The sequence below is a fragment of the Platalea leucorodia genome (genome assembly GCF_965183815.1).
Source record: "Platalea leucorodia genome assembly, chromosome: 8".
Taxonomy (NCBI): Eukaryota; Metazoa; Chordata; class Aves; order Pelecaniformes; family Threskiornithidae; genus Platalea; species Platalea leucorodia.
Window position 1 is genome coordinate 18642486 of NC_138830.1, and position 13990 is coordinate 18656475.

A 13990-nucleotide genomic window follows, 5' to 3' on the forward strand; every position below is an offset into this window, starting at 1 on the left:
CAGCATCTTATTCTGCTTTCAATCAACGCATCTCTGAATTTGATTTTTAATATTATTATTAGCATTATTTGTTTTCAACAGTTTTATTGATATGGACTTAAATGTACATTTAGAAATGCCAAAATAATAGATCTTCAATTTGGATGTGTAACTACTGCTGCTTTGAATATTTTTGGATATTTAACTCATACATAAGACTTGAACTTCCAGAATCAACTAAACACATTTCACAGTGCAGTCAAAGATAGCACAAGGGCAACATGTTTTAGGGTATTTTAAACCTGCATATGTTCTTGAAGTGCTTTGTCACTTGAAACATTCGCCATCTGCCAGTAAGCTTCTCTTTGTAGGGAAGATTATTGCAAAGGTTGTAGTGGAGCAGCATTAGTGTCATTGTGTGACCTCAGATCTCCTTGATCCTTTTTAATCCGGTTTCAGAGTTAGTATAGAGATTTCACCAGACTTATTGGCTGATCTCCTCCTGGTAATAGTTAAAGTCCTTGCAGATTCTTTTAAATCTGTCCGGGATTTTATGATAACAGTACAGGCTTTTTTAATTGTCAGCAAACCATTGCTGGAATTAGATTCTTGATTTTAGGGTTTCCGTTCTTTTTAGTTTCTGATGGTTATGCACTTATCTACAGCAGGAACGTCTAATATAGGATTCCACATTATCTGTTTTTAAGCTCTCCCTCTTCAATGTTGGTGTGCAGGTGGTCCTGATAAAGCCCATGAAGCAATCTGAGCCATGGGATAGCAAAATGGAGACGGCAGAGGGCTCTTGCCTCTGTTCTTTGCCTGTGCCCTGCCAAACTTGCTTTTCTTTCCTGGTCTGTTGCTGAGTTACTTATGACTAAATTGTTAAAAATTCAATCTGTAGGTTGTTTCTTTTTTTTATTACTTTTTTTTTTTTAAATTGGATTATTTTTTCTTTGTTTTTCATTCCATAGGTCTGGCGTAAGACTTATGAACATATGAGGGAAACGTGGCTTTTCAAGTCATTTGTCCAGGACCTAATATTATGAGGATGCTACTAAAATCCTGCTACCAACAGTGCCCAAGAATATCCTAGTTTTGTCTGGAACTCACAGGGCAGTTGTGGCCTTTCCATCTTTTTCTTAGTTACAATAATCTAAGTTTTATTAATTCTCTGAGTAGATCCCTATAGTGCACTCTGTGTGGGTTACTCACCTTTGTTTAATATCCATTTCCCTCTCTTTCTGATGCAGTTCGCTGAGCTTTTCTGGATCTATAAAACATGGAGCGTGTCTCCTTGAGGAAACTCTCAGGATATTCAAAATTAATTGCCAGTCTCATTTTGTGTGTCTGTGTGTGTGTGTGTGCTGGAAACTTTAACATCTTTAGGCTGATGATCTCAGCCTTCACTCACACTTGAAGTCTTGGAGCTCCATCAAGTTGACAGACTATGCTCAGTTCACTTGATCTTTCTGGCCCAGGTTTTCAACAAATCGAATCAATCAAGAACAAACTGTAGAATTTGAACTTTTTAGTACATGTTTGGGGTTTTTTTGTTATGCTTCAAAATGTAAATTAATCTATTTCTTATGCGCTTGCTTTCAGAAATGCCAGCTCCTGACTTGCTGCCCATGATTACGGTGCTAGAACTACAGTTAAACAAAGTCACAGTTTAACTCACCTGAATGTGAATCATGAATAATTAGAAAAGCAAGAAAATCAAAATGCCCTGAAAGTAACATATCTGTCAAAATTAACCGAAAACTGTTTCCTGATGAATTGTGCCTTGCTTGAAATGTGGAATGACATTGTTGATAACAAAAATATTTACTGAGTCAGTAGAAGATAATAAGATGCTGTAAAGTATGTATTGAATGTAGTATTTGGTCTCAATTTTGGTATTCTTCATAAGCTTTATACAATATAGGGGTTCAGTTCTAATACACCAACTGATTTTAATCCAGCAGAGAGACTTTATAGATACAAAAACTATAGAAGTAAGGCCATAAATCTGCTTCATTCCACCAGGGATAAGATTTCAATATTGAGTGTTAATCCAAAGTGTCACCTATCATTATTTGTTTTCATGCTCTGAGTTGTTGGCAGGCTGCTGCATAACAGAGACATCTCGTCCATCTTGATCCTTTCTCTCACCGTTGGGCACATTTTGTGGTTTGGGTTTTTTTTTTTTTTTGTAAATTTGTTTTTCTCTCTTTCTGATTAAATATTTTTCAAATCCTAGAATAGTTGTTCATGCATTTACTTATTTTCTTTGCTGTCTGAAATCTTCCTACAATCTCCTGGGTAGCACTGGCAATGTGGTCTGTTCTTTATCTTTTAGACTGGCACAACTGCAGTGGTTTACACTTTCTGTTAGAGTAGATTCATAAAGCTGGCTTGATGGGTGTTGGGTGGAGGTTGGCCTGATTTGCTCCTAATTTCTCATCCCCAGTGACTAGCATATTTTAATTTTAAGAGCTGTTCTACAATGTAAGATATTCCAGGGAATTTTGAGTCTGAAAAGTGATGGTCTGTACGAATGGACCAGATACTCATAAAAAAATATTAGAGTTGAATGGAAAGGACAGTTTGCTCTTTTTTTTTGGAGGGGTGCTAGAAGTTGAATATTCTTTTCTGCCTTGCTTTCAGGTACAATAACCATGCTTCACATTGCTATGTATGTGATGTATGTGTATGTGATAAAAACTATAGTTAGTATACTGCAATTTGTTCAAATGTTATTATTTTTTACATCTGATTAAAACAACTCCCTTGCAAGGATATCCTTTTCTTTATGTCTAATTTTTACCTGGTGTTGCTTCAATAAATCATTGTCTCTCCTGCTAATGAGAAGTATGTTCTTGTAAAAGGTAATCTTTTAAATTATTGAAGCTCAAGTAAACTCATGTGCTGCTTTAGAGGTTGTTATTCTTAACAAAAGCATTAACAGAAATGAAAAAAGGTCAATTTTGGCTTTTCTTTTTTTCCAGGCTAATCTGTTCCTGATCTTTAGAAAATGTCTTCTGCTTTTCTAGCCAGATACACTTTGTAAAGTGGATAAGCACTGTCAGATTCAACAAATATTTTTGCACTTCACTGTCTTAATCATATGATAGTATGATTCTGTCTGAAACATCTTCTATCATAACATGTTAATGGATAAAATTAGAGTTGAATATATATAGGAAGTCTGTATTTTTGTAATTTTCATAGAGTAAAAAAATAGGAGTATAGATATGTCAACGGCTTACTTTTAACTTGCTTTAGTTGTTAAAATTGTATGCATACCAGAATGTTTACTTATCAAAACCATTTATTTCTTTTAGGGTTTTTAGGAACCTCTTGTGAAGACAAAATAGACCCTTGTGCATCATCTCCCTGCCAGAACAATGGAACCTGTTATGCAGATAGACTTGCCTTCTCCTGCAGTTGTAGTCCTGGATTTACAGGACCTACATGTGCTCAGCTGATTGACTTCTGCGCTCTGAATCCTTGTGCACATGGCATTTGTCGCAGTGTTGGAACTAGCTACAAATGCCTCTGTATTCCTGGTTTGTACCAGCTATATGTTTTGTAAATCTTCTAGTATTTTTCTATGTAGATTCCAATATATAGTTTAAAATTACTTCCTTTTTTCTTTTCAGTATATAAAACACATTGAGCAGATGTTCTGTCTGTTTAGAATAATGATGATAGGAATCTACATGTTACATTTGGAAAATCAAAAATTGCAGAGTGAGCACTGAAAATACCCACTGAGATCCATATGGCTTGGTTGATATCTACAGCTGTATTATAAAACCGTAGTCTGCAGGATAAATCTTTTTAAGGTGAGGTATCAGTGTCATTGAAATTACAAAATTTGGTAGAGAGAATGGAAAATGTGACACTGATCATTTGGGAAGGAGTGGAAACAAACAAGGTAGCTGAACAAAAGTGGAGAATGAAAAAAAAATTGGTTACCCCAAAGGGTTTAGTTCTGCCATCCATGTTTAAATAAATTATCTGTTTGCAGAAGTTCCAGTGTTACTGCTTAGATGAGCATAGCTAGTAGACTCAGCTGGTAACTGATAATATAGCCTAACAGTGCATGGCATCTGGGTTGCATTTTGCTTAGCTCTGGAATTTTTCCTTCGTTGTACCAATGTAACAGAATATTGGGGTGCTTATAGCTCCCTGTATGTTTTATCAATGATAATTAATAGGTGAAGTAGCAGTTAGAATGAATGATATCATGTGCTGCACATCCACTATTACTTAAGCACTTACAGAGTGAAAACCAATAATCTTTGTTTTAATTTGAATAATTTTGGCAGGTTTTTTTTTTTTTAAAGTCTGTTCCTATAAAACTATAAACTTGAAAACTGCAGCAGTTAAGGGGAAGATAAATCCCCAGTGTACAAGGGATAAGCTAAGGAGTGATACTGGATAGTTAGTAGCTCTACATATACATAACGCTGTGACGTGCATGTTGTTCTCCGAAGTTCCTTTCAGAGGAATACCTTCTCTCTGCTGCTTTGCCTTGCCTTGTGGGAAACCAGCTGCAATGCTCTAGCTCTTTTTCCTTCCTTCTCAGTTAGCAGGATGTGGAGGTGTCCTACCAATCACAAAAGTTCTGCCTGAAGTAGGAAAGCACTCCTATAGGTGGTGAGTCTCAACATTAGTACATGCCACATCCAGATGTCTTCTTTTTAGCCTGCCCATAGAAAGAAGTCAGCTTCTTTCTCTTCCAAAAAGAAGTTTCTCCTTTTCCTCCCAAGAAAGAAGCCCACAATCTGTTCCTAGAACACCTCAGATTAGGATAGTGAGGCTTAGGACAAAAAGAAAGTAAATTAACGGTTTAATTTGACTTTCATGTATTATTCACATTTTGAGGAAGAAATGCTTGCTGCTTGCTGCTTGCTGCTTCTGCTTCTTATGGCTTTAAAGCAAGGTGAAACATAGAGAACTCTCCTATCAACTCCTTCAAGAGTGAGCTTTTACCTAAGATTCTGTAGCCCATAAAACTGGTATCTCATCTGAAGAGAGATCCCTGAAGGCACAAGAATTACCAGCTAATGTCTTTGTCTTGGACGGTATATTGAGTGAACATTTCAAAGTGTTGCTTTCAGTAACTGATGCATGTGATCTTCAAGGAAATTCCAGATGTTAAGAGTAAAGTTTGAAACTGCTTAAGGATGAAAGCATTCATCACTTTGTAGGAATAATGGATTGATTTTTGAAAATAAGCCATCACTCATTAAATCAATAAATGTGTTAAGAACAGGTTTCAGCGTTATGAATACCTCAGCATAAGGCATTGTGTGGTATAGCAAGATTCTCACTGATGTATGCTGTCCTGAGAGGGAGCCCACAACATAGTTGTGTCGTTTCACAGTTTTATTGCTGAAATTTTCTTCTTGCAGTGTGTTTTGATTTTTGCAATGAAGATACCTTTAGTAATAGGTTAGACAACTGGCTATATAGTACTTAGTACAGTTACAAAGTTTCTGCATATATAATATAGTTATCCTGATGCAGAGCATGACATAACAGCGAAGTCTGTTTTGACTAAATTTTATAAAGCCTTTTGAAAAAAAGTAATTTTTGTAACTCAGCTCAATCAGCAGTCCTAACTTTTTTAGACTCTCTAGTTTTCTTACATTGATTCTGATCGGTCTGAATTTAACTGGTATAGAAAACACTAACCTTCTGTGCATTTGTGTTGAGTTGTTTCTCCACCAGAATGGATTAGTTTTACTTGTGGACATGGGGAGTTTGTAATGAAATCTACTAAACCATCATTTTTAGAAGGTGTCAGAATTAACCATTGAGACGTATTAACTTAATTAACAACAACAAAAAAAAGAAGCCTCCATTTTACGGACAGTTTTTCAGGAAGCATCCTCAATTCTTCCAGAGGGCAGATAGATTTTTGTGGCAAGATAGGTCCAGATGTTTACATGACCTCAAATGTTTTCAGCTGGGATGTTTCTGTGAATGGTGTGGGCAGTTTTCATCTGAACAGAAGAATAGGATTATGTAATGCAGAGGAGTATTTCCTAACATGTGGTTTGTTTTATATATTTCAGGAGGTGAAGATGATAATTCTTTCATTACAAATTTTCAGTCTTCCTTTTTGAAGTGTTTAATTGCTTTGCTGTTCATTTGCATAATAGAGGAATCCTCAGAGAAAAGGATTAGGTATTGAGATGAAGAGCAACAGGCCTAATCATATTTAAATAGAGCTAGCATATCCTGTCTTATTGAGAGCACAAACTAGAATTCATTTCAGTTGATAATTAGTTCCACGTCTGACAAAATATCTTTTTGATTGCAGGTAGCTGAAATTGCCAGGTGCTGTTTTCCTAAATTCATTTTTAGAACTGAGAATTTAATAGTTTAATATTTACCCCTTCATTTTGGATATTCTTCTCCTCACCCAGCCCTCAGAAGGACTAAATAGCAGAGGGAGTGAACAGGAAAAAAAGGTTTGAAGTTAAAAAAAAATCCTGAAAGACAGGAAAAAAAGTGCTCAGCAGGTAGTAATGTGAGAGTTACTTGGTACCATCAACCTATTCCTTGATTGGCTAGCAAGTATTTTGTTAACTTGTTCAGATTTGTAACAGAAAACTGCTGGTTTTCCATCTGTTGAATGGTACAAGCAGTCAGGCCATGGTCAAGAAAAATCTCTACAGAGGATGGAGAAGCTATTGAGATGAGGAGCTGCCTAATGCTGGGCAGCAAAGAAAGTGATCAAAATGTATCAATATCCTTTGATCTTTAAATGGTTTTAAATATATGACTGAAACCACAGTTGGCTGAAAAAAACAGAGATTGATGAAGAGCTTTTTTTTAAGAATACCAGTGCTGCGTATGCTCTGGGAAGTTCTGAAAAGAATTGTCAGGATTCAGATGCTTTGAATTGTAGAAATCAAAACACAAAGAGAAACCTGAATTTCTCAATTAGTGTAAAAGATTTTTCTTCTAAATTTCTGGTATAAAAAGGGATCTGATTTCCAGACTGGAGTATCGGGAGCTGTCCAGCATGAGTACCCTTTCCCGAGTCATCTGTGGTAGGAAAAACTAGGCATTTCTTTTTCCAAGTAAACCAGGGAAGTTTTAATCATCTTCAGAATGTTCTTTGTCTGTGGTTCAAACAACAGAAAGCTAGTTAAGTATTCTTGGAGAAATAAAAGCTTTTTTCCCTGAAATTTGTCACCTAAACCTGATTAGAAGTTGTTGGTTGGGTTTGTTCAAATTAATTTTGTGTCACACAGGACTTAAAAGTAGTCTCACACGTCTCACATTATGGAAACTTATTTTTATTTAAATAATATTTGTGCATTTAAAAGTTACCAGATAAGAAGCCATAGAGGCTGCAGCCAAGACCATATATGGTACTTCTTTAATTGAACTCTTTTGTGTTTCTCCATGTGTGAAATTTAATGGGAAGTATTTAAAAAGACAATTTTTTTCCCCCAAAATTTTGTAGACTGCTGTAAACTTTACTTTTAAAAATGACAACTTGTTTTAGAAGGACTTCCCTCTACAAATATTACTTGCTTCATATCAAGGTGAAACTAAAGGCCAAATTATGAGAGTTTATCATTAATCTGTCAATAATTTAAAAACTTAGATAACTTATTTCAAAAGATCATTAAAGAACTGCACCTAAGTGGTAGCAAGGTAGGAATAGTCAGAATTTTTTTTGTTTTGTTATGCCTTTTCTTTGTGATGAATGTACCATTATGGGTTTTAAATTTTTTTTTTTAAATCTCAGTAGCACGATTTGAACCAATTACCTTCAGAGAATTTCCTTATGAGTTAAAGGCATAGTAGATAAATGGGAGTCAACTTCTTTGTAGATCAGCATTTAGAAAGCATCATAATACACACTTCACCAGTGGTTTGAGTAATTATAGCCTGTAAGGCAGATGAGCAATGAAACTTGAGGATTCCTATGTTCCAATTCCTTAAAAAAAACCCTGAAGTAGTAACTATAGGGCATGGACTAACCCATTTTTTGTATCTTCATCTAAAAGCAGTTTGATAGAGTGGCTGAGTTATGTCTCTGGTATGTTAGAAAACTGGATTCTGTTTACAATTTTGCCTGCAGAGACTTTGATGGTCTCTGTTACAATTACTTGTAAAGTGGATGAATAAAATTTGTGTGCAGTTCAGTAGCATTATCAAGGGTTAATAATAAACATACTGAACTACATAAAGATATTACCATACATTAGTAGGAAAGGAATGATCTCTGCCTCTTGACACTGAGGCTTTCTGGCTTGCAGGCTCTCAGCATCAGTGTGCCAGCTCCTAGACTACTGACTTCTTTGTACAGGAGTCTTTCACTTTCAGACTTGTCCCTGAATTCATACACATTATTTTTTTTAACTATATTAATGGTAAGTTTATTAAATGACATTTTAGAACTCTCTTCTATATTGGTTATATGGTATATCTGAAACATACTGTTTTAAAAACTTTAGAACTTGCCACTTATTTTTTGTGCTCAGTTCTAGGATGCTATGTTCTTTTTTTTTTGAGGTATTTGACAGAGGATATAATTTCTTATTACAGAAGCAAAGCGCTGCAGAGTTTTGCCTATATGTGTGACCTGAATACCATCCTTCCTTTATGCACTGTTTCTACTAGCAGGCATAACGTCAGCTGGATTTTCATCCGTGTTACTTCTGCCTCAAAACTTAAACAGAGAGGAATTTTAAATAGTTCCAATTAGTCCAAGGTCTGTGAAAGTCTCCTTGCTTGGTAGGCAATTTTGTTTCCATGCTTTTTTGGCCAGTGTACAGATTTGAGGAATGATAAAGGATAGTTATTATACTTGCATTTCTGCACAATTTGCAGAACACACACAAACAGGTACTTACTACTAATTTTTTTGTCTATTGGCTTTCATTGTGAGCATTGTTATGGATAACCTACATCATGTTATAGCTTGTATAGAAAAGCTAATTTGTGTAAGTTAACTTGGAAAGCAGTCTAATACTTCTGAATGTTACCATTTCCAGAATGGAGGGAAAAAAATGTGTAATTTATTTCTAAGTTGAACATACTTCTTTTTCAAACGTCAGCTGAGAGGGCTCTGTCGATTTCAAAAACCTATGCAACAATACCTACTTTGTATTATATGTGTGATTTTTCAATTGCACATGAAACTTTACCTTTAAATCTTTAATTATATGTTTACACACCCAAATTATTAATACTTATCACCTGTCCCTTTACAGGTAACAAAGAAATACCCAGTGTTTGGACGTTAGATTCATAGCTTGTGTTGTGTTTTCATGCTCACCCCATGTCAAAGAACTAATGTTGATAAAAATTCTTGTGCTCATTTGTTGGGTTTCTCACCTAGAGCCTGGTTTATGAAACCAGTGGGATCCCATTGTGTCTATTCATAGAACATTTATTTAGTCCCTGAATCCCAAAGCAGTTTCTTCCTCTTTACACTCCATTATTTTAATAGAGCTGCTGTTAGCAATTTCAAATGCAAATATTTAATATATTCTTTTTAATTTTGTCTGGCCCAAAGTGAAGAAATCTATCTAGAAATTGAATAACTTAATATCACAGCAAAGTTTTACATTTGGCTTTCTTAGAGACATAGGGGTATGGAGTTTTGAAACTGCAAAGCACATGTACAGACATTAACATCTGTCCTCTACTTTATAACTATATATGATAGCACAAATAGAACGTTTGGGGGAAAAAAAAAAAAAAAAAAAAGGAGCGTCCAAAAAACTTCTACAGGGTATGAGGAGTGGTGGCAACTTCAGAAGTAGTACTGTGAAGTATGTTTCCTCTGCACTTGATTTTTTGCTCATGTAGCTTAATAGATGGTTACAGGAGAGTAGGTTTATGCCAGCACCTTTGCAGAGGCAACTGCAACATTTGTCTGTAGCCATAGCAATTTTTCTTTTCTCTGTCTTTCCCCTTCCCACATTTTGGAACTGGGACAGGAAGTGCAAGCTCTGGCAGAAGTGACTTTAGGTTAATTCCAGTTAGAGCTCTCTTGCATTGTATCCCATTAGGCCTTCCCGTAAAGATGGGCTTTTTGTCCTGCTGCCTTGAATTGCTGAAGTGTTAAGTGTGGATAAGCCCAGGGAATCACTGTTGAGTAGCTAGTGTCTGAGAAAGCGTCAAAAGCTTTCAACTTTGTTCTTTATTGGTTTATAATGGGAATACTGAGCTTCTCCCTCTCTCTTTGGTTAACCTGATAGTGCAGATATTCTCAAGACATTAACAAGCACTGCTGTATCTTTTGCCCTGTCAACTGTTCTTGAAGTCTTTGGCAAAACCCCTGGGTTCTCATCAGCCTGATGAAACAGATTGTGTGTTCCCTTTCACGTTTTGTCCCTTTGCGGATTTTAACATAGCCATGTCCAAAGAGAATGCGCCTTGGCATGTAACTGTCTGAAGACCATGCCAGAGTATGAGGCAAATATCCTGGCCTCTTCAAGGCAGCCTCCCTGTTGCTTAAGAAAGAGAAAGATAGATTTGGGAATCCAGAGGAGAGTGGCAGTAGATCTGTTCCTGCCTTTGTAAAGACCAGTAGCAGAAGAACAGTCATGTAGAGGGAGAAGAGGTAACGTAGGGACATCTTTATTTTAGGGTTTTTTTTTTAGGTTCCTTGTTCATTCCCCAGCCTCTGAAGAGAGCACATCTGAATGGGACCATCATTGGCAAGGTCTGCTTGAGCTGATGAAGGTGCTGTTATTGAAGGCATATCCAATTTCTAGCGACCTGGAAAAAAGAAGTTTAGTAATATTAGTTGCTCTTTTTAGAGCTGCAATGCCCAATGTGTTTTTTTTTTCCTGCTCAGGACACAGCAGTTGCAGAAGTGTTGTTAATGTAGGTATTGTTTCTTTCTTTCTGAATATGTCCACAGAAATGTTATATACCACAAAAGATGCAAATAGCTTAATTAGGCATTGCTTGTGAACATAAAAGCAGCAGAATCATAATGTTACTAGAAAAAGAGGAAGCAACTATACTAGAGCCTGTTATTCTGAAATTATCTATGAAAAATATTCCTGTTTCCATCTAAATTATTTAATGAAAATATAGAAATTATTTATGTGGTCTTTTTGAGGATATATGTATGAATTCAGTATAATACATGGTTTATATATCAGCATAATTTAAAAGCAGTAATACAAAGAGAAACGCAAGTGAAGAATGATATGGTGCCTCTTAGCTCCATGAGAAGAAACACGCCTTTCCCTCGGGTGCCTGGTCCCGCCGCAGAACTTTGGCCACTCACCTCAGAGCAGAAGGAAGCTGCTGGCACCAGGGTGAGGACGGTGAGGGTGAAATCGTGTGTGGGAGAGATCTGCCCTCTCGTGGAGAGAGAAAATATCTTTCCCTCACTGCGTGCAGTGTCTGACAGCGTGGGCTGTCTTAATCTGAAAGAGGCGATACGATAGTCCATATTGATTCTGGAAAGCAGACAACTATTCAGTCACAAATTTCCCTCTGCTCTCTTTGAAAGGTGAAAAGTGTGTAACACGTGGAAAACTTTTTTTTTTTTTTCCCCCCCTCAAAATATCTAATTACATCTGTGTTCAACACAGGTCATTCCCATATGGTTTCTTTTTAAGTTTTCTGATTTTGGTAGTTTGTATGTTGGCTACAGATGTCACGACATAAGGATATTTCCCTTTATCATAAGCTAGATAAAATTCATCATAGGTTAATAAAAACCCCATAACATTTAGTGTAATTAATTCTTTATTACCTGGCTAACAGCTTTGGAGAAAGTGGTTCTGAAATGTTTCTTAATAACCTACTAGTCCAATTAACTATTTACTATGAGAAGACAATTTTGTGCAAAATCACATGGGTAATACTGCATATACATCTTGTGTGGTACTAACATCTGTTGTATCTTCATACAGTTTTATTTTTAATAATCCATAAGAGGGAGGGGGGATGGAAATGTGTCTGGAGATGGCATTTGTCGTATTTTCTATGGTTCTGTGAAAATTTGGGGGAAAATTTAGACTAGGAGAGTGAATATAGATTGCCACTTACTAAGATGAGAATCTGCCCCTCTCTGGTTCTTTGTTCATGAAAGATACCCTCATTTCATATCTATAAGTTTTGCTGCTAACTAGAGATTATCTGAAGAAGTAAAATCACACTGCAGAATCTACACTTTGTATTTCAGGCCTTTTCCCTGGCATCTTTATACATGCCCATGGCATCTTTATTCATTGTATGCTCATCCATCTATTGCTTTTATAGCTATATGTAATGAGTAAATCAAGATTTTAAAAAGCGTATGAACACTGTTCCAATGCATAGTATTATATTATAGATTACAAGTATATATTCATGGTATTATATCAAACTAATAGGAGGTTGAGAGGAGCGTTGGCTATGATAAGTCAAGAAGGTTAAACATTTAACTGATTTAACCAAAATTAATCCATGGTAGGGGTGTGGAAAGAGTGTCCTTATGTACTGTTAACATACCATGACATATCTTCTCTGTATGACTGTTCTTTGTGAAACAATGATTTTAATATGAGAGCATATTTGAAAGAGCTTCTTTAATGTGTAACATAGACCTTCATCAGAATGAAATTTCAAGAACATTGAGCAAAATTGACAAATAGAGGCAAGATTTTGTTTAAAACAAATAAAAAATGTCCCAATATACATTGTTTTCAGTACCAGGCAAATATTATAAAATAACAGGCCAACAGGAAGAAGAGTTTGCAGTAACCACTGCATACAAAGTGCCTCTGGGATTACTCTGTGGACAATAGTATGGGCTAGAATTTCTGTCCTCACCTTTTCATGGATGGGTAAAGAAGAGATGGTGCTATGGTTTCATGAAGCCAAACCATTTACTAGAACATCTGAAGCACTAATTTGTGTTAATTATGCAGTCAATTCTGTTGATGTTAACTGTGTGGTCTTGCTTGAGAGGGAGGTAGGCTGTGTGATGCCCCCAGTCAGATGCTCTGACTTGCAGTTATTAGCAGCGCGTAGCTAACAGTTGAAGAGATGTAGAAAATGCAAAAGTCTGGTCACTCGATTATTTGCTGTAATTTCCAGGAAGAGGGTAAACATTATGAAAGATGCGTATTTTAGTAGAAATATTTGTACTATTTTTATTTGTACTTTCAAAAAGGTAAGAACATACTTTGTTTAATATATTAAATTCTGAACCTTCCTGTAAAGATAATTTTGCTAATTATGAAGCACTCCCTGTGCCCCCAAAGAAGGGGGAAACTATTTAGAAAGACTCAAGCAAAGTGCCCCATACTTTTTTCATTGGTCAAACACATTAGCAGTTTTACAATTTTTCTGTGCTAATGCTTGACTGTCAGGGAGAAAGCAGTGCTTATGGTGCATTTAAATGCATTATTTGTACTTACTAAGCATTATGACCAATGTATTTTCTTTTTTTTTTTCTTGTTGATGTATTAATTGCCTATAAATTTAGATGTTGTTTCTGGAGTTGGAAAGCCCCTACCTTAAAGAAAAAAAGAAAAAAAGGAAAAAAAGTAAAACGAAAGAAGAGAGGAAGCTTTTCATTAACAAAAACATAACATGGGTCTATTGAAGAGGAATTAAATAATCTTCTTGGTATCAAATATAATAGTCTTCAAAATGACCAGGCTTATGATTCTTCATATTTAATACTAAAAGTAACCTATATAATCAGGCAAACATATTTTAGCATTACACCTAGTTTATTTCCGCTGTTACACTATATTAATTTATGCTATCACTTAATATGAGTAGGTACTACTTTGACTTGATACACTACATCTAGAAAGTCATTTCAACTACTGTTAAGACTGATGATTGTATGACACACTAAATAATGAGAAAAGTGCTATTTCAGGTGGATTAACTCCTTATTTCTTACCTCATGATACAAATGACTCAGTGGCCATTAGCAGGTCCCATAGCTTTTCTGAGCTCCTGCTTTCTTTGTCTGCGTAATCAGACCATAATACCTGCCTACGGCTTGGAGATACTGTAAAAATTA

At 35.8% G+C, this 13990-nt stretch overlaps 1 protein-coding gene across 1 annotated transcript in view; it reads left to right on the forward strand.

Moving 5' to 3' along the window:
* Positions 1-13990, forward strand: part of DNER (delta/notch like EGF repeat containing) — a gene marked incomplete at both ends in the record, with an annotated part of 135224 nt that overhangs the window by 102297 nt on the left and 18937 nt on the right. Inside the window, one exon of the mRNA XM_082319371.1 lies at positions 3303-3527. Within this exon, the coding sequence (XP_082175497.1) occupies positions 3303-3527 (225 nt within the window). The remainder of the gene's footprint in view (positions 1-3302; positions 3528-13990) is intronic.